The following is a 24,835-nucleotide window of genomic DNA, read 5'->3' on the forward strand; positions in this document are numbered from 1 at the left end:
GTAACTACCACACAACATGATTTATTTAAATATTTGCTAAAGGAACAGATTTTCCTTTCTGTGTTTCTTAATAAACACTATTTGGAGGAACATCTGAAGCCCCCTGGACAGACTCTCCTTAACTGACACACACAAGGTGCTGGGTTCCGAAGCCTGGCGGGGACTCATGCCTCTGGAGGAATGAGTCCCCTCTGGTGAGAGGAGCCCTACTTTGGGGCCTGCCTAGTCTAACCCTTTTTACAGAGCGGAAAACCAGGACCAGGCAACTTGTTAATGACTCACCCAGTCACTAACTGAAGTCCCTAAATAAGTGACCTTAACCCACTCTATCTTACACCAAGGTAGATCCCAGAGATCAGCGGGGACATTCCGGCCTCAACCCAGCCCTCTGGAGATGGCAGAACAAAGGGGAGGGGAGGGGAGGGAGGTTCTCTGACCCAACACCTCCCTGGCCTCACCGGACCCTATTCCATCCTGTCCTTACATAAAATGCTGATATTTTGTTCCTCATGGGTTTTTTGGTTTTAATTTTGAACTTTAAAAATACTGTTCACCTTGAGTGCTAAACTTTTTGACACCTCCCTTAAACTCTGTGCCAGAGGCAAAGGCCCCACTCACCTCACCCTAGGCCAGGCCCTGGACAGAAATCTGCAACTAGCCCAGCTGTGGAAGGGGTCAGGAGGGTGCTGCTTAAGGAGTGAAGAATCTGCCCCGCTTGCCAATAAAAAACAAAGGCTAATCCTGCACCTCGGAATCTAGGTTCTAAACACAGGGAGCTTTATCTCTTAACTCCTACTTGTAAAGGACAGGCCTGGCTAATGAAATCAAGTGGGGGACCACTCCAACCTTGAAGGCAGCTACCTTCTTTGTATTACAAGGTGGAGCTTAACTCTAAGTTCCTATACTCCAGCTGGTCAGTGCCATTCTGAGATACTGACTTAAAAAAAAAAATCTCAAAATGAGAAACTGCAGACTGAAAACCCAATGGTTTAAAAACAGGAAGAAAGGTAAAAGGTAAAAATTGTAAGAGTCACATCTAAGGAATTAACCCACAGGTGAATCCCTAACAGTTCCACCTTAACACTTTTAAAACACTACTAAAGAACAATTTCTTTCTAAAGAGAAACTTTAAAGCACACATCAAAACTGTGAAAGCAGTTTCACTGCAAAATTTATATGGTCTGAGACACTGTGCTTGCTGAACTATCACACAGAGTTTGGAAATGTTCAGCTCTCGTCTGGTTTTTTTTCTCTTTCTCCTCTCCTTCCCCACCCCACAATCAGGATTGCAGAATACTTTCCTTTCAGAGCTAGTCCTTTCATTTATTTTTAAATTCTTCCACCACCCGAGAGCCCTAAGCACTCACTGCCTGCCTTCAGAAGAACACAGACACAGAGAGGCAAAGTAAATGATCAAACTCACTGCATTGCTGGGGCTCAACCAGAGCCCCGATAACACATTTCAAATTTTCTTTGGTTCTTCGACCCATTTTAACCTGCGGACAGTACTGCTCAGTTGGTTACAACTTCCTACCTATCCACAGCTGTGGTCCCCACAGACCAGTCAGTAATGCTGATTTTCCTAATTTTTAGAACATGAGGCTCACCCCAAGGTGTCTCACAAATGATGAAGCTGATCAAAACAGACAAACACTGAGAACACGCACGCAGTGGGGTAGACTTGGGTCGCTAAGCACAGGCCCAAGGGTGATTCCACCACTGGCCTCATGCTCCAGTGGCAGTGGGGGAGGAGGGAGATAGGGAAGAAGCGCTGAATTGGGAACCAGGTGAGCCAAACTCAAGCTTCAACAGATGCTTGGCCCTGACAAGTCCCAGACTCTGAGCACGCACCCAAAGTTGCAGGCAGAGCAAAACACCTACCCAATCTAACACCTACCACCCAATCTACTTCACAGGACGAGGCAAATCGCTTTTGAAAACTAAGTGCTGTACAAAGTTGCCACCAATGACAACTCATGGCACGGCTTCGTCAGTGTGCTGAAAAGGTATACAAGTGGGATAAATCAGGCTTATATAAGTACTTACAGTGCATCTTATTCCCCAAAATATCAAAGGAGGTAATACCACTCCACATGACAGAAAAAAAACTTTCAATATCACACTACCAAACACACTAGGCACAGCCCTCAAACGCAATTAGACTCACGTTAACCTGCTACTTTTTCATGTACCCTAACACTGGTGGTATCGGAATTGCTCCATCTTTCATGAAAAGTCTCCACCTCTCTGTATAGAGATATCTAGAGTTTACACGACCTACCTGAAAAGAGGACAGGCAGGAATCTATAAAAGGCTCAAAGGAAAAATATTTTTGTCTTCATGCTACAATTAAAGATTTAAATATCCATGACCATCCTGATTTCGTTGACTTTTCGGTAACCAGCCACAAATAGAAGCAGAGAAAGTGAGGGGAAGGCTTATCAGGAAGTGTTGACACAACATAAACACAGACTGCGGGCACCAAACCAAGTAAGGAAACCACAATTATACCATTCTTGATTTGGACGCACTTCCACTTTAAAACTTCCACACAGAAAAGTCGGTGGTGAGATTTGACACTGAAACCTCTCAAACTCACTCCTCCAACAAAGCCGCTGAAAGGTGGGGAGGAGAGCGGTCATCACACTGGAGACAAATCTTAACAACATTAAAGCTCTCTCCGCGGAAAGTTTCCCCATCACTGCATTTTTTCAGTAACAAAGATGTTGTCAGAAATGACAATTTTTTCTGTCCCCTGATGATGCCTTGCTAGCATTTGGTTATAAGCCATAAAGCAGGACTAATTTCAGCCTGTCAGGAGTCTCGCTAATGCCCAGTTTCCCCCTAGAGAGAATTCCTGTCAAATCTAATGAGAGCTCCAAAGGCCCTCTCTACAATATAATGAGCACTTAGGCCATGCTGGTGATCAGGCGGCAAAAAGCATCAATTTGAGCCTGGCTACACCCTGGGGGCCAGACGTCACCAGTTTTAATAAGAATTATGATTACTAGCTGCACCAAATGCCTCCTCAGAACTTATTATTAATGTGTGACATTCAGAAGCATGTTTTTCAAATGTAAGGCCACTTTAAACTGAATTACAGCACTGTTCTGCATACCACTCTAGTTAAGGGTCTGTCAGCATTTACAATATAAACTAAATTTCAGGGGGCTTAATATCCTACTATGAAGAACACAGCGTCTCTCAGCTTTTCACATCTTTCAAATTACTAAGCATATTATTAATGCACACTGGCTCATGGACAGACAATACATACCCACAAATGCCCGATGGAATACGGAAACTCATTAGAAAACTATTTTCACACCATGGGGTTCCTGACCCTCCTCGCCCCTTCTTCCTTCTTCCTATGCGATAAAGAAGAGGTCACTCCACCAAGCAACCTACAGGAACCCAGAAGAATTTCACACCTCCTGTAGCTCCCCCAATAAATCCAGCACCAGCACACATCACATAGAGGTGGCATTCCCTTGTATGGAGTCGGTGAGGTTATTAAATCCTTTGAGTTCATGAGTTTAAGAGAAAGCTCAATCTCCTCTTACCCTTCCAGAATATTTGTTGGGGGAAAAAATGTGCCTGTAGGGTAACTTAAAAAAAAAAAGTGGCACGTTAGAACTCCTTGACCAAGTCTATTTGCATAATTAATTTAAATCACCATATATCTTCTAGCTTAATTACTATCAACAAGTTACAATTGCCTCAATCAGGCACCAGCCATTTAAGCACACAGAAACAAAGGCACAAACCCAACATAAACTAGGCTACCATCTTCGCAAATCAGAATAAAATCAGCACTTTTAAAGGCCCAATTACATTGTTAATGAAAGGCCCTGAACTTAACTATCTCCTTCCAAACAGATAACTGAGAACAGATCTAAGGTACATGACGATAAATTAACATTATGAAATCTATGATGAATTAAAAATCAAAGAACGCAGAGTTACAAAAGCAGAATTCAACTCTGAAACACACTTGCTTAATGAAAGTCTTTGAATATAAGGGACATCTGAAGGCTGAACTAATCAATTTCTCCACCGTGCCCCTGCCGGTCAGCCATGCTCTTTAATTTAATGAAACAAGGGTTTGAGATGAAATAGCACATATACATCAAGTAAGAATTGTATTGTTGCACTTTGAAATGTGTCCAACTGTGCAACTTCATCTGATGATAATTTTTTAAGAGGCAATCGATTTCTAAAAGACTTATTGTACCAGAGTCTTGATGAAAAAGTGAATGTCAGCATATCTCCAAAATACTTACACCCTGCCATTAATGCTTTCTTTGGCAGACAATGACTACTCAATCGAGGGTCCTTTGGGCTGAGCAATCATTTAGCTTTTCTTCTCTTATGAGATCCTTAGTGCCTTGTTCCCGCTCAATACTCTTTTTATACACCATTATAGTAGCCATAAGTGTGAATTTTATGGGAACTTGCAAACTCGTAGTCATAGCTCTCGAGCTTTCCAGTCACTAATCTTTTCATGCTTTTAAAACCACTAGGACTGAAGCAATGCCCAACATATGCTGTGGTCATAAAAGGATGCTTTTTTCACCTCCAAACCTGCATCAACTGAGACATTTTTCAAAAAGAGGTTTGCTAATAAGCCACTGATCCTGAGTGTCGCTTTCTGTAGCCCCAAAGCATAGGGAGAACTCCACAGTTAGTCATATACCTTGTTTAACCTGAATAAGGACACTCCCGAATACCCTTCTTTTCCACAGAGATTCACACTTCTTTCCAAATCAGCATAAAAACATTAGCTATTATGAACTTCAGAACTCTACAGGATACCCAGATCTTTCAAGAGGAAAATAAAGGTATCCAGGCAGAAAAGTCAAGTCAGAGCCTCAATTCCTACCTGCCTATAAACAGGCTAGTTTACACTTCCAAAGTACCTCTCACCCAGTAACTTAAACATTCTATAATTGTCAAGAAGCAGCTCCTGCTGCAGAATACTGCCACCAATTTGCAGGAAGGGAAACCAAGGCTGAAAAATGCCATACAAATCCCCCCCACTCCTGAGGACAAAGCCAGTATAATAAAATCATGACTTACTTCTCATTTCGAGATTTTGCTAAAGCTTACCTGTTTATGCATTTCTATGTTTAATCCATATGACATTTCATAATACTGTAAAAAGAAAAAAGAACCAAGTATTTCATTAACTCACATTTTGTAATGCCGAGAACCCATATTTGTTAATATTACATGAAAAGGAAAAAAAGCCTAATCTTTGATACCTACCATCACATAGTGCCTCTGCATTTCTGTCTTTTCACTTGCCAGTTTCTCACATTCCAATTTAAGGCTACGAAAACAAAACAGGCAACTTAATGCAAACATTATGTCACTTGTTTTAACATCTGCCTCACATATTTGCACTTCAAGTAAAAACACAGACCAATTTGGAAAAACCATAAACTATCTAGGTAAACACCCAAAAGCTTTGTCCTTGCATTTAATAGGGAAAAAAGGAATACGGTGAACAGTACAAGGTATCCACTCAGCAACTATTCTTTTCCTTCTTGGTACAGACCTGGTCTCATGCCAAGAATGAAAAAAATCTTTCAAAACCTCTGATCTACTCAGAAGACTGATTTCTCCTCCTGGTCATCTGTTCACTCGTACTTGCTTCCCTGCATCAGAGTTTGCTTCCCTGGACTTCACCAAAACCTGGCCTTTGCACAACCTTCAGTCTCAGGCATAGGCCATCTCTGCCAACTCAAATAGTCTCTAGGTTTGAAAACTGTACCTGTAAAGTTACTTCTACAATTGTCGGTCCCTTTTAAAACCTTTGTTTTTTAATTCCCTGCCAAAACATGTTACATAGCTTCTGCAATTAAGTAGGTTGAAGTCTTCCCTGCTTGGTAAACATAGAGTAGGCAGGTATGCTTCAAACTCTAGAGATTATTATCTTCAAGTAGACAAAAGGCTAATAATCACAAAGCCTCTGCAAAATAAGAAAATTCACACCCAAGCATCTGTATTTTTCAAGTGTGACAAAAATAAAAACTGTCATTACACAGTTATTTCTTCGCTCTAATCAGCTAAAACTTAATAGAAACGGGAAGAAACTAACATTTCTAGAAAGTCCACTATGGACAGGGTGCTTTACAAATAGTTTACATTTATAAATTTTCTGAAGCAGCTCTCATTAGATGAAGACGCTAAAGCTGAGATGGCTATAAATGTGACTCCAAGCCCTGTCCTACCCAAACCAATCCAGAATGAAGCCAAAGCAGGTGGGCTTCCCTCTACACACATCCACCCCACCGCCCCCCTCACCACCGCTAATAATGGGCACAGCTGAAAGCATCTACCCTCCATAATGGACTTTGCCTCAAAGAACTCAATTCTAGTATGGCCAACAGTGATTTCAACACCCGCTTTGCCTCCCTGAACCTGTACTCCTGAGCTGGGGCATCGACTGAACCAAGGTTTCAGCTCAGCCTGTTGCAAAATAAATAAATGAAGTGCAAATATTGACAGTTCTCATGCAACTCCTAAATACACGAAAAAAGGCTCCCTGGAACAGCAGCAAACGGGCAAAAGGGAAACAATGGGAGGAGGTGGAGACAAGAGAAGAGGCGGCCCGGGAAGAGCCGGGAAAAGGGGTATCGTGAATGACAGGTCTTAACTGCGACTCCACACGCCACCGCCTGGACGCAAGTACTAAGTACAGCCGCCGCCGCCACCAGGGGCACGGAGCTGCCGGGGCGACCGCTCACCGGGCGCGGCCGGACACGCACCTGTGATACTGCGCCTGCAGGAACTGAAATTCCTCTTTAATCCGGTCCAGGGACTCCGGGATAGTGAACTTGAAGGGCTGGCCTGCAGCCTGGTGCGGCGTCTAGGGACGACCAGCGAGGGGGACCGAGGGACGGATATGAGGGCGGTTGGATAGAGAAGTAAGTCAGAGAACGAAAGAGTGGGTGGGACATAAACAAAAAATAAAGTTAGAAGTGGCGGAAAACAGAGCCCCAAACTCGAGTTTGCGCTTCACTTTGGGGAGAGGAAAGGTAGACCCTCCCAGATCCGAAGCTTCTAAAGAGGCTTGGAGCCTCTTCCAACCTCCAGGGCGGGTCCAGGAAAGCGCGCCCGGGTCACCTGGCTGAAGGGACAGGAGCTCCCCGGCCACCTGGCCAGATTGTCGTCGACACCGCCGCCCTCTGCCTCACCGGGGCGATAATGACCCTGGGCACCAGAGGAGAAAACCCCCTTACGCTCCTCGTTTCCAGTGTCGCCGGGGCCACCTCCAGGCGCGCCGGAACGGGGGCCGCATTGACATGTAAATAGGCGAGACGAGAAACAAAGGGGGGGCGCCCTACCCGTCTCGGGGAAGGGAGAGGATGTGGCCGCAGTAGAAACCCCAGTCTCCCCGAGCGCCCCGCCCGCCCAGTCTAGACGTCAAGTAGGAGGGAGCCCAGAGCAAAGGGGGGAAATTGAGTTTCAGTCCACTCCCCACCACAGGAGGGGAGGGCCCGGGACCTCCCAAGCCTAGCACCCCTGGAGGCCAGGGTCTCCGCCAGAATGCAGCAGCCACCCACCTCCTCACCCACAGCAATAGCGCCCACCCACCCCCCCGCCACTACCCTGCTCCCTACTCAGCCACCCGACCGCGCCTCACCGGGTGCCGGCTCTGCGGGAACATCGCTCTGGCGGCGGCCGCGGCTCTGCTCCCGGACAACTCAATTCTCCGCTCAATTTCCAACTTTGATCTCGCTGAGGAAAATTAAGCCGGGAAGCCAGGCAAAAGCGGGTAGCGCGCTGGCCACGCACGCAGGCGCGCTCGGCGGGGCGCACAGGCCACTCGGCGCCGGGCCGCTCCTGCTCCCGCCGGTGCGGGCTCCCGCGCTCAGGGCCACATCACGGAGCAACTCGCGCCCGGCTGCACCAAAAACCTGCGGGACGCCGCCGGCACTCGGGAAGAGGGCGTGGGGGCTACGCTCCAATCCGCGGCCCTCGGCCTCCCGTGCTGGGAGGTGGGGGCGCGGTGACTCCCGCCGCGCTCCCCTCGGCGATCCGCGTGCGCCGCACCCGTCCCGGGCAAACAAATCCAGGCGGGCTGCTCTCCTTTGCTATTCTCCGGGTCCGCCTCTTTTCCGGGTTTTCCCCGCGGCGCTGGCCGCCGGCGAGTTGCAGGTGGCGCGGCGCTCCGGGCTAACCCCACACAAACAAACGTGACGGTGTACAGGGCTAACCCCCGCGGGTCCGAGCGCCCACAACCAGGCACCCGCGGGCTCCCTGGAGGCGGCGGGGTGCGAGGTCCCGGCCGCAGCAGAGGCTCCGCGCCCGGCGCTCCGCAGCCTTAACCCGAGCCGAGGAGCGCGGGATGACGATGAGGCGGAGAAAGTGAGGAGGGCACGCCGGGAGGCAGCTTGGCACGCCCAGTGCGGCCGGCTCTCGGTGTTCTCCGCGGTTGCACAAACCCTCCTAACCCTCCTGGGCTAGTCCGCGGAGGGCAGTCCCGCAGCCGCTCGCTGCTCCTCGAGCCCTGGGCGCATCCGGGCGCCGCGGCCCGCGCGCACTCGTCCTGCACGGCCGGCGCGACCGCTCCGGACCTTTCCTCCGAGCCTCTCTATAGACCCCCTTTCTTTCCTTCTCTTCGTCCGCCTCTCCGCAAAGGGCGCTCCAGCTCGCTGCAAAGTTCTCTCACGACGCGGGGAACGACATCCGAGATGGTGGGGAAAAGCCCAAGAGTGCTCTCCACCGCTCGGCCTCCCTCCCCGGCGGGCAAACTCCGCGGGCGAGTCCGGAGTATTCGCGGCGGGGGTTCAGTCGCCGAGGGCCACCGGAGGTCCGGGTTGGTGGCGCGGGTCCCGCCCGGCCGTGCGAAGGTGGGGGTGGAGCAGTCGGCTGCCTCGGGGAAGCGGGGCACAGGGTACCCGCCGCCGCCGCTGCCGCTCCTGCAGCCGCTGCTCCCGCCGCCGCCGCCGCCCGCGCCTCTCGCGCCGGTTACATTAACACGCGGTTTCACACTCCGGAGCTAACCAGCGCCGGCCCCGCCCAGCCCCGAGCGGGCGGGGGGCGCGAGCGCTGAGCCGGCGGGGGACGTGGGCCCGCTCGGGTCGGGGGGAGCGGGAAGGCCCGCGTCAGCCAATCGCGTGCGCCGCACCCAACGTGGGGTGCTGACGCAACGTCTCCTCAGAGCCTATGGCAGCGCGGCACCGAACGGACTGTCTCCCCCTCCCCCCCTCCTCTCCCACCCCGCTCGCTTCCATCTCCGCCATCTCCCCCGTCTCCCCTCCCATCCACCCCCACTCCTCCTCCGCCAGCCGCGTCCTCCCGGGCTCGGTGAGGAACTGTTCCTGGAGGAGCCGCGGGACGCCGAAACCAGCCAATGGGAAGCGGCGAGACGCGGAGATTGGCACTGTAGATGGGAAGGTCGGTGAGGAGAGCGGCGGGGCTGGGCTGTCAGTCAAAGTAACGTGGGGCAGCCGAGGGAGCGCGCGGGAGCGCGCGAGCGGGAGGGACCCGCGACTGTGCAGCCGCGGAACCTGGGGGCTCGAGTGTGCAAAAATCCTGCCACTTGTTCACTTTCCCTTTAACGAAAATCCTCAGATGTCAGTGAAAGTAACTCAGAGACTAACCGCGTAGTTTCTAATGAGGGAGAGTGGGTGCTTTTTGCTGGTTCGAGCCAAACGCCTCTTTCGAAGCTGGCCCCTTGTTTGATGCTACTCTTGAAAGTGAGGTCACATTCAAAAATTTCTCTGAGGATTGTTTTTCCTTGAGCTGCCTTTTCGCGGACTCACGAGGAGTGGACTGTGCACTTCGTGGAAAATGCATAAATGGGCAACTCATTGGCTGGCGTACGTACACCAGCGGCTTAAGACTAGGCTTCTGATGCCCACGCCCCCTTTTGCACCCAAGGTGGTAGGAATTGGTTTTTATTGGAGTATTTCAAACCATTTTGCAAAAAGATTGGCCTGACTTGGTTTGGCGGGAAGGATACCCGCGGTGCTGCCAGGGTAAGGCACACGCGTCCCAGTCACAGATGCGTTGTTTTGCCCGCGGCGCGAAATCTCGGGTCCTTCTCTTGATAGTCCTGATTTCGTTGTGTTGGGAAGTAGAGGGCTGCTGAGAGTTTTAGGGGCCTCTCAGCAACATGACCACGAGTCTGTTTCCAATTACTAGAAACAAAGGGAGACAATGGGATAAACAGCACTGAGACCTGAAAAACCTGTCCTGCCCACCCCATCCCCATAGTTCGGGTGGTACACACCCCCCCCGCCCCCGGCAGAAATGTGTAAGGAGCTAAATGGGAAGCATTGGGTAAAGGACGTGGAAAAAATTCTTATGAGGTGGAACTTGACTTTAAAAAGGATTTTAAATAAACAGGGCATAGTGCGTCGATCTCCAGTTTTGTCTGTTTTTCTAAGTACATCCCACAGAAAACCTTCAATATTGCCGCATTTATACTTGAGTTTAAAGAGCAGTTCAGTTGAGCTATTTCCACGTGATTGGTACGTGAATAATGCTGTTTTAGCCAAATGGTGGTGAATTCTTCCATGAGAAAGACACATCTTTGGCAAGCATTCATCTTACGTTGGAACATACTTAAGTTCTTGGTGTTAATGGCCTCCGTGTTACCATTATTTTACTTTCAAGAGAGTTATGGAAACGCATTTATTTAAACAGAAATACAATTTATTCAAAGATTTGCTTTTACAGAGATCTTTTTCTTGAAATATTAAAAGAATCATTTTAGATAATACATTTCACTGGCGGAGTTCTTAAATATGTATGATATTGATTTGTCTATAATTGGATCAATCCCAAATATCAATATAAATGAAAAATTAGAGGAGTGATTTTAGCCAGTCTGTACAACACCATAGTAATTCTCAAACAAGTTCAGCATTGTGGCTCATTAAGTGGGGTAAGGGAGGGGTTCTATTATTCATTTTGCTGACATGAGAAATGAATAGGAAGGAAGCACTGCCCCTTTTCTTGGTTAAACTTGGTGATGACGAGAACAGGCTTGCTCCACATACAGAACTTTCTGAACCGTACTGCCATGGGCAACTAAGCTTTGCCCGTTGGCAACCTGTGTGCCTTGAAATCATGTAGTGAATGGGCCACCTATACCAGTTTGTGGTTGGTTCATCCCATAATCACCTCCAGGATTGTATAGAAAGTGCTTAGATGCCACAAATATGCCTGTGCATGCTGGGACAGCTAGGACAACTGAGACTTTTCTCTGGCTTACCCAAGCTTTACTTTGATTTACTGGCACACGCTGGTACTTAACTTTAAGTAGAGAAGTTAGAACAGGAACAAAACTGTTGCTACTTCTTTTTCTCTCCCCTCCCCATCCCCTTCAAAATCAGTTCTAACACATTGTTTTTAAATGTTCTCTAATATAACTGTTCACAGCAAACATGTCTACTCACCATATTTCCTAGTTTGCCAAGGGTAAAAATTAGAAATTCTCTTTTAACTAGTGCTTCTTTACCAGTAGAGTTTGAATCACCAGGCCTTCTGATTTCCTTATGATGTAGTATCTGGAGAAAAGAAAGAGTACTGATTTGAAAATTGGAAGGCCTTTAATTGTTTGCATGAAGATGGTCGGGTTTTGATGGCTTCTTTCTCTTACAGCACATCCTCCTTAAGACAGAAGGCTGGGCCCTTTTTCAAGGTCATGTTTTCTATGTGATTGTCATGCTGTAATAATTATACTACAAAACTCTCATCAAACTGCATTACAAATGATGCTGTTTAAACAATCAAGTAGCTTTAATCTTATGTTTTAAATAAATAATATATGTGCAGATTGCCTACAGCCTTTTTAAAGGAAAATAGTCCTACTCACAAAATCTATAATTTTGGTCTGCTGTTTAAAGTCTGTTAACCACAATCTTCTTTACCTTTAACATATTCATATGTTGATGATGTTTTTACATGAAATAATATTAAATACCCCTTGTCCATAGGAAATTGTCTCTGAAAAAAGTTCCCTCTTTATCCTCTGCAAGAGAAACAAAAAGATTGCCAGATTATTTATTGTATCATTGATGCATATATGAGTATATTTCCATTCATTTGTTGCTGAGTTATCAAATTTTCAACTCACCAATAGTATAAGTGATTACAAAAACTAGGTCCTATCTATAGTATAGGTGCTAGACACAATGGGAAAAGTTATGAATGCTGATCATAGAAATTATTCATCTTTTAAATCTATTACTGTTTTATGTGAAATAAATAATAATTATGCACATTTTTAAAAGATCACTTTTGTCATTTTCTCTTCCTTTCAGCTGTTATACATTTCCTCATTTGACTTGTTTTTTTTAACTGGAAGTGTTCTTAAACCTAAGAATGTAGGGTCCAGAAGAAATCTTCCGAGCATTGCTTTAAAACCTTTTTTCCCCTCACCACTTTACCAAAGAAAAGGGCAGGATGGGCATGGTGGGTGGAAGGGAGAAAGCAGAGAAGAAAGAAAAAAAAAGTCAGTAGCAGATCCATGCAGCAGTAAAACCTCAAATAAAATCACATCCAAAGAATCTCTTGCGGTTTCACACAATATGGTAAAATTAGAGATTGCAGGAAACCAACTAAATTAAACTGGGAGCATTTGAAGAGAAACGAGCAGACTTTATGAAAATGACACATTGACTGACCAGTATGCTTTTTTTTATCAACAATTTCTTTGTTAAGACGCAGATCAAAGGAACCTGCATATGTTTTCATTTTGTTCTAACTAGAAAATTACATTCAGATGTTTAATAGGCATTTGGTTGGTTTTTCAGCATTGATTAGATATGTTGGTTCTGTTTGCTTACAAGTGTAGCCGGATCATTAGCTAATGCAAAGAAATGTTTGCTGTGAGTTGCTAATTAGGGCTTTTGGAAACCCTCCATGCTCAAGAACAATTTGTACAGTGGCCAGAGAACTTGTGGGACTTGGGGAAGTTGTTTTCCTTTCTCTGTCAGGGTGGGGAGAAGCAGACAGCCCAGTTCCCTAATCTCTTTTTGCCTAGGGGGATTGCGATGCTATCCCCGAGGACTGGAGTGCAAATAAATTAGGAAGAGACCACACAGGCATTCCCAAACCCAGAGATAAATGTGCTCTTTCTGGAACCACCACCATGCTGTCTTTGGGGGTTGGGGGAGCGAACATCTAAAACGCTGAACATTAACATGTCGAAGATGCTTGGTGCTAATGTTATCAAATACACAGCCTTTTAAAGTATACTTTAGAGACAGATGGGAAAGCCCTTTATGATAAATGAGTGTACTTGAATTCATTACTGTAGTACTTATAATTGAAAATGTCTCCTTTGCAATTTCAGTACTTTTACAGGGTACAAGAGACCAAGCTTTGGAAGGGGGAGGCTGGGGCTCGCGAAAGGAGTGAGGGCGTGTAATTTTGGAGACGAGGATGAGACTGGGAGGAAATGCAGTGTTTACTTTCACAGCCCACCCATTTGTTTACCTTGTTGAAGCCCCAAAACTTGTCGGAGATTAGCTGTTCACACGGTGTTCAAATAAACTGAGAATTTGAGGCACCAGGCGGGTAAACTTCTTAGCTGGCCAGTCATGTTTTTAAAAACACTTGGCCTGCGGAAGAACACCACCTCAGCCGGGGTGAATTTTGTTTATGTAAGTCTGAACTTCTAGAGAGGTGTAGGTCCAAAATAGCCTGTGTTTAGAAGTCATCCTAGAGGTGCAGATACAAATGTTCCTCTACATCTCACCGCCCCTTCCAGGCCTGCTTACATCTCTTGCCCATGTATGGCACACGTGTTAATTTGTTAATGTGGACTGGTAAAAGTTGGGATAATACACTTTTTTTTTTTTTTAATCCTTTCGGTTTAGCAATAAGCTCAACAGAAGCTGAAGGGCATTTGGTAGACAAAAGAACAAGTAGTTAAAGGAAGCACCTTTGACGGCTCCTTCCTACATATTCGCATAATGGAGCAAACCCTGGCCACTTAATACCCTCTACAATTATCCACCTTGCTGCAGGCCTTGGACTTGCTAGGAAACCAACCTTAAACAGGGGCACCTTTCCTCTGGCCTTAAAAGCCTTTGCTTTTGGCAGTATTATTTAAATAACTTTTCTTCCTGAAGCTAGCAATTTCTCTGAAGGGTTAAAGCTGAGTTCAGCTAATCTCTGCATCGCTTGGTGCTCCTCACAGTTGAAGGCAGGTGAACTCTGGAGAGGAGAAAGGGGCTAGAAAGCAAGTGAATATTCCAGATACCTCCATGGCTTCTAGAATGCTAAGTCTAGACCTAGATGAACAAGTCAAGTGACATAATTACAGAATGTTGGAACATTTCACAAGACAACTGGCCTGGGCTCTTTAAAAAGTCAGCGTCGTGAGAGGGAGAAAAAAAAATTGGAGGACTGTTCCCTAAAAACAAAGACATATGATGAAAATGCAATATCTGAATCTTTATTGGCTCCTGGTTCAAAAAACCCCAGCAACTATAAAAGATGTTCTTGGGCAGTTTTAACGTGGACTGGATATTAGGTAATATGGAATTATGGCTAATTTTTTTTTTAATGTGAGAATTGTGGTCGTGTCACAGAATGTTCTGAGAGGATGCATGGTGATACATGCAACATCAAATGATGTCTGCAACTGCAGGAAAAAAGTGTGGAAAAAGAGAAAGCAAGTCTGACAAAAAGTCTACAGTTATAGAATTTAGGGATAGAATCTGCAGCTATTCTTTTTTTTTTTTTTTTTTTTTTTTTGCGGTAAGTGGGCCTCTCACTGTTGTGGCCTCTCCCATTGTGGAGCACAGGCTCCAGACGCGCAGGCTTTTCAACTTTTCTGTATGTTTGAAACTTTTCATGATAAAAAGTGGAAAGCCATTTTAGGTTCATTGTCTACATCTTTTTCTTCATATGTTAATGAAAATTCCCTTCGTAGTTGAAAGATTGGCTTATGGGCTTCCCTGGTGGCGCAGTGGTTAAGAATCCGCCTGCCAATGCAGGGGACATGGCTTCGAGCCCCTGTCCGGGAAGATCCCACATGCCGCAGAGCAACTAAGTCAGTGCGCCACAGCTACTGAGCCTGCACTCTAGAGCCCACGAGCCACAACTACTGAGCGCGCACGCCTAGAGCCCATGCTCTGCAACAAGAGAAGCCACCGCGGTGAGAAGCCCGCGCATCACAACGAACAGTAACCCCTGCTCACCACAAGTAGAGAAAGCCCGTGCACAGCAACAAAGACCCAACACAGCCAAAAATAAATAAATCAAAAGATTGGCTTATGATGTTTCTACTTTTTTTTTTTTTTTTTTTTTGCGGTACACGGGCCTCTCACTGTTGTGGCCTCTCCCATTGCGGAGCGCAGGCTCAGCGGCCATGGCTCACCGACCCAGCTGCTCTGCGGCATGTGGGATCTTCCCGGACCGGGGCACGAACCCGTGTCCCCTGCATTGGCAGGCGGACTCTCAACCACTGCGCCACCAGGGAAGGCCCTGTTTCTACTTTTAAAGAGTACGAAAAAATTGGCAATCGTTTTCTTTTTTTCCCCAGATCATGTTAAAGCTATTGTACTAACACCCAAAGTATTACCTGGTATTTTTCTCTGGATCTTTTAGTTCTTGTCTTATGTATGATATTTTATTTTTGTTTGTTTTTTTCTGCAGTCTCAAATGTCCCTTAGTTATCAATTAACATACAACGGAAATCTTTAAATAAATTAGGACATTACATTAGCAATCCTCTAATGCATCGTTTTGTGGGCCATCAAGCTCCGAATCACCAGAAAATCTACCATAAAATAAAAAAACTGCTTACATATTAAGAATAAGGTAGTAGCAAATAAATCTTATTTCAGTTTCTTAATTCCCATTATAAATAGTTGTTCTCCTGACCTTTTCATCACTTGAACCCAGAAATGAAATTTATAAATTGTTAGTTTGATTTGGAAATTTCCTTAGTATTTTGAAATATAATGCTGAAACAGATTATTGCTCTGTGTACTAAGCTTTAAATATTAATCTTACAAAGAAATGAAAATAGCACTAAATCTTGTATGCTGATATTATGATCATCTAGAATCACAGAGGCACATATTTATGATGTGCAAATAAACAGTTTTCCAAAAAGTTGTGAAAAGTGACAAGGCATAATCTGAGGGTTGACAGTTGGAATGCCCCCATCCATCAATTTTTTCTCTTTAATCATGGCTATTTAGCATGATTTTGTTTTTCCTATCACCATTATGTTGACTGAAAGGAAACATTCTGTGACAATGGTAAGCAGATTCCAGTCTGTGTGTGAACAGATTAAATTCACAACTTCCAGTGAAAAACTTGAGTGCATTAAAGGGAGGCAAATATGAAAATATAGGAAAACCAGTACTTTTTACACAGTGTCCAATATATCTAGCCACCATCCACATAAGCAGTGCTTATGTAAAATGAAAAAGATAAAAATAACTCTTTCACCATGACAGAAAAAGCCCCATGGGGACAGAGTTACCATTCTGGTTTCCCCCATTGGCAGTCTCCACACTTCAGAAGAACTGGCAAGCTACAATTGGCACTTGAAAAAGTGTTACAAAACACTGACAAGTATTAGAGAAATGTTGATTAATGTAAACAGCCTGCCTCAAGGAATAATACCTTTCTTAATAAAACTGGTTTCTAATTAGTATTCCTAAGGATATGGGTATCTCCAGGTAACTCCAGGAAGTTTTTCAAGAAGTTATTTGCCTTTGCTGTTGAGTGGAGGCATCATCATATTTATATCTTTAATTTCTGAAAACTTAAAAAAAATTGGTAGGTTAAAAAGTCAATGGACCTTCATAGAAAAGAACAAATTTTGCCATTTGCAGAAACATGGATGGACTTGGAGGGTATTATGCTAAGTGAAATAAGTCACAGAGAAAGACAGATACTGTATGCTATCACTTATATGTGGAATCTAAAAAATACAACAAACTAATGAATATAACAAAAAAGAAGAAAACTCACAGATACAGAGAACAAAATAGTGGTTACCAGTAGGTAGATGGGGTGGGAGGAGTGGCAGGTATAAACCATTGGGTATAAGATAGGCTCAAGGATGTATTTTACAACACAGGGAATAGCTAATACTTTGTAATAACTGTAAATGGAATATAAGCTTTATAAAATTGTATAAAAAATAAGTAGTCAATCAGTGGACCTTAAAAAGGAAGGAAATTCTGACACACGCTACAACATGGAGGACTTTATGCTAGTGAAATAAGCCAGATACAAAAAGACAAATACTTCATGATTCTACTTATATGAGGTACCTAGAGTAGGCAAATTCATAGACAGAAAAGAGAACTGAGGTTGTCAGGGGCTGGGGAGAGGAAAGGGTGGGGAGTTATTGCTTAACAGGTACCGAGTTTTAGTTTGCAAGATGGATAGAGTTCTGTGGATGGATGGTGGTGATGGCACCACAACAGTGTGAATGTACTTAATGACACTGAACTATGCATTTCAAAATGGTTAAGATGATAAATTTTATGCGTATGTTACCAATTATTTTTTTAAAGTCAGTAAGATTCCTTTTTTTGGTTATGTACCAGTTTTACAGTGGATTCTTATCCTATTCGTTTCCTGAAGTTCTGCATACCATTGTTTGTTTATTGAGCACTTACTAGTGTCAGGCACTGTTCTAAGTGCTTTATTGTTTGTATTACCTCATTTGACCCTCAAGGCATTTCTATTACCATCCCTATTTTACTGACCAGAAACCTGAGTCCCAGAGTCACTTGTAGGAGAGCTGGGTTTTGAATCCTGGTATTCCAGAGAACTCACTATCAGCCACTGGCCACAGCGAGTACTGGTTACCCTTCAGAGTGCCATTTCTTATTCTCTCCTCAAATCCCTCATTGATCTATTGATAGAAAAACTCATATGTATTTTGCTCACAAGCTTGGTAGGCTTTCTTAGTACTTTGGAGGTGAGGTTGATAATTTAAGAATTTATATTCCTGCAAACAGAGCTCCCTCGGGGCTCTAGAACTGTGTCTGCCAGCAGAGAAATGCAGCCACCTTCAGTCGTGTGCTTTCTGGCAGCACCTGATCCATACACCAAATTACAGGTCAGCAAGAAAAGATAGGCTCAGTAGCCCGCTGAAGCAGAGGAATGCTAGAGACAGCAAATCTTAATTTCAACTAGGACAGCAAAGCAACTGTCCTGATTCACAACGTTGCAAATATTACAATTTTTAAAAATAAAAAAAGCAGGGGGATATACAGAGTTCTGTGATTAATGATGCTTTGGGATGTCCTGGTAATGGTAGACATGTAGTCTGGGTCCTGATAATATGTTTGGAAACATTTGACCTGTTGAATGTAAATGGATTGTTTCTATACTCCAAAACCCTCTTAAAATCAATGGATTTGGAGTACCTTTGGCCATGAACCATACTAAGAAATACATTTTAAAAGTCTCAGTTCAGTTCTCTCTCTTTCACATACACAGGGGTCATATACACAGGTAGCAACACAATTTTAAAACACTACTTTAAATTATGTTATTGTACTAGTCAGGGTTCTCCAGAGGAACAGAACCAATAGGAGAGAAAGAGAAGAGATTTATTAAAGGAATTAACCCATGCAGTTATGGAGGCTGTGAATCTGCCATCTGTAAGTCGGAGAACCAGGAAAGCCAGTGGTACAATTCAGTTTGAGTCTGAAGACCTGAGAACCAAGGGGCTACTTGTGTAAGTCCCAGAGTCCGAAGGCTAGGGAACCAGGAGCTTGACATCCCAGCTCAAGAATCGAGGAGAGCTGGCCCTTCCTCCTTTTTTTCTGTTTGGAGGCCCCCAATGGATTGGACGATGCCCACCCACATTGGTGATGGTGATCTTGACTTAGGCTACTGAATCAAATGCTTATTTCCAGAAGCACCCTCACGGACACACCCAGACTGCTTTGTCAACTCTCTGAGCATCCCTTAGCCCAGTCAAGTTGACACCTAAAGTGAACCATTACAGCTATAGAATTTTTCAATTTGATTATTAACAACTTCAGCTTATGGAAAGTCATTAACCCCAAAACCATATTCATGCAAAATGGCGACACAACTCTACTCAATAACATTAGGACAGATTGTTCCTTCCTTTACATTTTTGGCAACGATAACTCACAATCCCTACCTTAAATGCCGCTACAAAGTTCCAGATCAATAGGATTCAAAGCTCTTCAGAGAATTTCCTGCATAATTCTTTTGTCACTCCCTTCTCTGCTGGCCCTTTTCTGCCTCAAGTTTCCATCTCCCCTCTCAGGATCCCCATCCTATCACCCACATCCCATGGCATCCCTTATCCTCCTTCCTGCCCCATCCCACCCCAAGCCTAGAGTGGTTTAACAAAAAGAGTACCAGACTCAGAAACAGAGGGTCCTGAAATGGAATCGCTATCTGCCTCTTACTGTATGACCTTGGGCAAACTACTCCCCGCTCTGAGCATCAGTTTCCTCACCTATAAAACCAGGATAACAGCACAGGTCTCTCAAGGTGGTTGCATGGACTGAAAGAGATAAGCTGAGATAATACAGTATCCTACTTCTCTCAGTGCTTGATCCTGAGAACCTTGTTCCTTTCCCTCTTTTGCCTGGGGCTTGATGAAGGCCCTACCCTAGGTTACTAGGAGCTGGGGGATTACCACCCCTGCTATTATGCATCCTTGAAAATCAGATAGCAGCACAGATTCTAAAAGTGTGTTCTGTGGAACTCTAGTCCAACCATGGCCCAATACTCTGGGGCCCAAGAAATACGTCACCATGGTGTTTCTTGGAGGCAGGAGCCATGGGTCTTGAATGTCTTCCCATTCATAGACTGTTTCATACTCAAGGAAAAACACCCCTGGTACATATGTCTTTTTTGGAAATGAAAATACAATTTGGGGTGGGAGTGCTATGAAAACAAATAATGAACAACATACAGTGGTTATTCTGGGTAGCCCTGAGTTCCCCATTTAGATAATATAATAAGAAAAATGTGGCTAACCAGTGAGAGGTTAATGGAATTATGTCTCAAATACGCTCTTCTTGAGTATCACACCATCTCACCCAATGAATATGAAGCTGTGCGTTGGAAAGACCTTGAGAAACACATATAGAAATTATAATATCTAATCAGTCAATTAGATATTAACTGAACTCTTTTGAGGAATGTGATCTGGCCTAGGGTTCTTTTTGAACTGGAAACTTCCACTTTGCTTTCACATCATCTATTTTATTAGCGCTGGCCAAAGCCTCTCAATCTGTGAATAAGGTTTAGTGAGAATTGATGAGCCCTGCCTAAGTAAAAATCCTAATGGCCATGGGTTGCTGTTCTGTAGTAGAAGTCAAACTCAATTATCTTTAAATTCAACAATTCTCTGTCAACCAAGGGACTCTTTAGGACCTCTTCTATGTGTCTTTCTTCATTTGAAATCTTTTGTTTGAAATCAGGCCTACTTTAGAAAGACAAAAATATTGAAATACAAAACCTTCATTTATGAGGAGAGTGAAAGGAAAAGAAGGGATTTTTCTTTTTTTTTCTTTTGGCTTTTTCCAGTAAGGATGATTAAACCATCGGGTAAACAATCTTGGCTACTCAGATCAGACTTAAAAAAAAAATCCAAAACCCTCATGATTTATAAAGCGTAGTATGCTTAGCATTGCTGTGTACAGAGACCAATTCTACCAGCTTTTACATCTCCGTTGCTCCCTCCCCCGACTGCAGCCATTTAAGGGGGAGTTCTATTTGGGAAGATAGAACAAAGACTATTTTTATGCTGTGAACAGTGCAGAGCTCCCAGTGGTGGAGGAGGGGAGAAGAGGAACGAATAATGAACAAGGAGGAGAAGGTGGTACTTAGTTCTCCTTAAATTTTACTTAATAAGAACTCCTTCAGTGTCAAATGGGAGGCATATCTAGAATTTGCAGTCTGTCCACTCGTACCCAGTGTCTTCAAACAAATCCCAGGAAACACAGTCCTCTTTTTCAATAAACATGTTCACATAATAATACATTAGCAGACATTAGGATCAGCATGGACTGGAAGGTGTACAGTTACACTGGGCTAGAATTACGAAATTCTTTCTACGAATGAAGTATTCTCATTTCCATCATTCTTTCGGGTTGAGTATGGAAGACAACATGGTTTGGGGGAAGGGCCAGGGGTGTGGGTGTTGGTTGTGGATGGAAGATGTTAATGATGGGAACTTTTTATTTCCAGTGCAAAAAGAGCATAAGATGTTCCTCCTGTGAACCCTGTCATTCACATTCTTGAAAAGTGTTTTGAAAGGATTCTGCACAGTTCTACAATCTCATCAGATACCCAGTAGGGATCTCAAGCTGGATTTAGTTTCACTGAATTTAGCTCAGTGGTCTATACAGTTCTATATGAAAAGGGAATCAGTAGGGCAACAGCCTCTTCAAATATTGGCTTTAGTACTCAGAAAAGTACAGATCCTATGCAATCCAGCAAACCTTTAAAGTGAATGGAATTTCTTTGGTGAAGTGGGTTTTTTTCCAGCCACAACAACTCTTTTAGGGGCTAATGCCCTACTCATGAAGCTCCATTTGTAGACCTTTTCACGAGCCGTCTAGATAGTATCATTCACCTGGGCTGTTGGTCCTCAGTAAGTGGACATTTTCTACTTTTTTAATTCATTAAGACTTAGCTGCCCCATGTTTCATTTGGGGGGATTAAATGGAAATTAAAAGTTATGAAGCATAATTCATTCCAGGTAACAAGTTATGAACCAATATGTTTATTTGGATGTACCAAAAACACGGTTCTGTCCTGGCTTTGAGAACATCAGGAACTATATAAAAGTTAATTCCTCTTTCAGAGAGCGCACAGTATAGCTGGGAAATCAGACTTATACTTTATTTAATTTTATTGAAGTATAGTTGATTTACAACATTGTGTTTAATTTTTGCTGTATGGCAAGGTGACTCAGTTATACATATATATATATACATTCTTTTCCATTATGGTTTATCAAAGGACATTGAATATAGTTCCCTGTGCTATACAGTAGGACCTTGTTGTTTATCCATCCTATACATAGTAGTTTGCAGCTGTTAATCCCAACCTCCCAGTCCTTCCCTCCTCCTCTCCGCCTCCCCCTTGGCAACCACAAGTCTGTTCTCTATATATGTGAGTCTGTTTTTGTCTTGTAGATATGTTCATTTGTGTCGTGTTTTAGCTTCCACATATAAGTGATATCACATGGTATTTGTCTTTCTCTTTCTGACTTACTTCATCCTTGTTGGTTATCCATTTTAAATATAGCAGTGTGTAAATGTCAATTCCAAACTCCCTAATTACCCCTCCCCACCGCACTTCCCTCCTGATAACCATAAGTTCGTTATCTAAGTCTGTGAGTCTGTTTCTGTTTTGTAAATGAGTTCATTTGTATCTTTTTTTTTAGATTCTGCAGATAAGCGATATCATACGGTATAAGCGATATCATATGGTATAAGCGATATCATACAATATTTCTCTTTCTCTGTCTGACTTAACTTTACTCAATATGACAATCTCTAGGTCCATCCATGTTGCTGCAAATGGCATTATTTCATTCTTTTTAATAGCTGAGTAATATTCCATGTCATATACACACACACATATACCGCATCTTCTTTATCCATTCATCTGTCGATGGACATTTAGGTTGTCTCCATGCCTTGGCTATTGTAACTAGTACTGCTATGAACATAGGAGTGCATCTATCTTTCTGAATTATAGTTTTGTCTGGGTATATACCCAGGAGTGGGATTGCTGGATCTTATGGCAACTCTGTTTTTATATACTTACACTTTAAATGATGAATACTAACAACAACAACAAAATTTTAAGACAGTTCATGCTAAGGATCAAATGAGTGTTACATTCAATGAGCCCTGTAGGAATTAGTGGAGCCATGTGCCCAGAAATGGTATCATGAAGTCTTCAATACCTCACTGAGGGACTCAGATTCTTTCAGGTGGCACTGAGCCTTGATGCTATGCTCCTGGTAGGGCACAACCAAATACTGACATATTTCATTCTCTCATACAAATAAAGACTAATTTTACTAGCAGAAAATGGCTCATAGCTATGCAGTTTAAAGTAAAAGCCATGAATACAGCTTCATGAAAAATCTGGCTATCTAGCTAGGCCTGCGCAACTGTCTTTGAGCTTTGCCAATAGTATTTGTTTTCTACTCCTTAATTCCTTCCTAATGCTCATAGCACCAAAGGTATAAACAACTTATAGGGTGAAGACTTAAGTTTAAAAGTTCTGTCCATTAACTTAATTTGATTTTCAGTTGGTGAAGAACGGGCACAGAGAAGGCTGTCATTGTTCGAATTTAGCAATGAATTACTTTGGCCAGCTCCTGAAACCCTTGCATCCCCTGAAGCATAATTTTGGGACCATTTGCAAACTGTAGGAGTGATCAGAGGGGGATCTTCAGGTGCCATGGCAGGTTGAAGGAAGATGCCTTTTGGCACCTTTATAGTCCTCCTTATCATCATCATCATTTTCTAGCAGTCGTTCCTGAGTTCACTGGTCTAAGTACTTTATATACGAATTCATTTATTCTTCACAACAATTCTAAAGTCAGTACTATTATCACCTCCTGTGCTGGTTAATTTTGTGTCAACTTGACTAGGCTAAAGGATACCCAGATAGCTGTTAAAACATTACTTCTGGGTGTGTCTGTGGGGGTGTTTCTGGAAGAGATTAGCATTTGAATCAGTAGACCAAGTAAAGAAGATAGTCTTCACCAACATGGGTGAGTGTCATCCAATGGACAGAACAAAGAGGAAGGGCAAATTTGCTCTTTGCTTGAGCTGAGACAGACATCTTCTGCCCTCCCACATCAGCACTCCTGGTTCTAGAGCCTTAGGACTTCGACTGAATTACACACTGGCTTCCCTGGTTCTCCAGCTTGCAGACTGCAGATTGTGGGGCTTCTCAGCCTCCACAGTCATGTGAGCCAATTCCTATAATAAATCTCCTCTCATCTCTCTTTCTCTCTGCGTATATATACATCCTATTGGTTCTTTTTCTCTGGAGAACTCTATTACAACTCCATTTCACATATGGGAATACTGAGGCACAGAGAGTTAATAGCTTTCCCCAAATCTCACAGCTAGTGGGTGGCAGAGCCTCTCTGCAGTCAGCATTCCTTAAGCAGGGTGCCTGCCACCCCTCAGGTAGATTAGTGACTACCCCTTTGAGCTAAGGCCTAACTTCTGGGTTTAACTGAAGGAGCTGGACCTGGAGAAGTCCAGTTTGGAGATGGTTGGAGTTCCTGTCACCCAGGAGCTTGAGAAAATCCCTGGAAGAAGAGAGTTCTCTTGAGCTCACGGACAGTAGCGACAACACAAAAGTGGCACATTTTTGAACAGGCGCAAGATTTGTCAAGATAAACTACATCTGCTCTGATTCTTTCCTGGCATCCTTTTTCCTCACTTCCAGTCCTTAAGGAAATTGAAGCAGCTTGTAGTAAGACTTGTTCTTTCCCAGGGCCTCTCGGCCTCCTGTGCAGTTAGTTTGAGTGGGCAAACGTGCGCTTTACCACAGGGAAGAGAGAATAGACACTGTTGGAAAATGTGCCTGGTAGCACTTCTAGGAGAGGGGATTTCTCCTCCCTTTCATCACAAATGGTTACCTGGGAGACTCCCTTTTGCCCTTGTACTTCCACCCCCTTTCTGCTCTCTTCTTGGCCTCCTCCCTCACCGTCCTCCATTCCCTCCGAATGACAATCTTGGACACATTTATTGAAGGGTGTCATTACTGTAAGACACTATGTTCCATCTTTCCCTATTTTGCTTCCTGCCATCCTGAAGCACCAGGCTAGTGTTCCCAGTGCATTCTGAGGATA

General features: G+C 44.0%; 1 protein-coding gene and 1 long non-coding RNA gene across 7 annotated transcripts in view; one reads left to right on the forward strand and one right to left on the reverse strand.

Moving 5' to 3' along the window:
* LOC307054202 (transducin-like enhancer protein 1) overlaps positions 1-7,675 on the reverse strand; it is a gene marked incomplete at its 5' end in the record, with an annotated part of 87,629 nt that extends 79,954 nt beyond the window's left edge. For all 6 annotated transcript variants that reach the window (XM_079705793.1, XM_079705791.1, XM_079705792.1 and 3 more), the window contains 4 exons: positions 5,110-5,154; positions 5,269-5,332; positions 6,774-6,874; positions 7,652-7,675. In XM_079705793.1, the coding sequence (XP_079561919.1) occupies positions 5,110-5,154; positions 5,269-5,332; positions 6,774-6,874; positions 7,652-7,675 (234 nt within the window). The remainder of the gene's footprint in view (positions 1-5,109; positions 5,155-5,268; positions 5,333-6,773; positions 6,875-7,651) is intronic.
* A 1,604-nt stretch (positions 7,676-9,279) lies between these two features.
* Positions 9,280-24,835, forward strand: part of LOC307055145 — a 68,362-nt gene continuing 52,806 nt past the window's right edge. The window contains exon 1 of the long non-coding RNA XR_013810968.1: positions 9,280-9,408. This is a non-coding gene — a long non-coding RNA (uncharacterized lncRNA). The remainder of the gene's footprint in view (positions 9,409-24,835) is intronic.

The sequence above is a fragment of the Hyperoodon ampullatus genome, assembly GCF_949752795.1.
Source record: "Hyperoodon ampullatus genome assembly, chromosome: 6".
Taxonomy (NCBI): Eukaryota; Metazoa; Chordata; class Mammalia; order Artiodactyla; family Ziphiidae; genus Hyperoodon; species Hyperoodon ampullatus.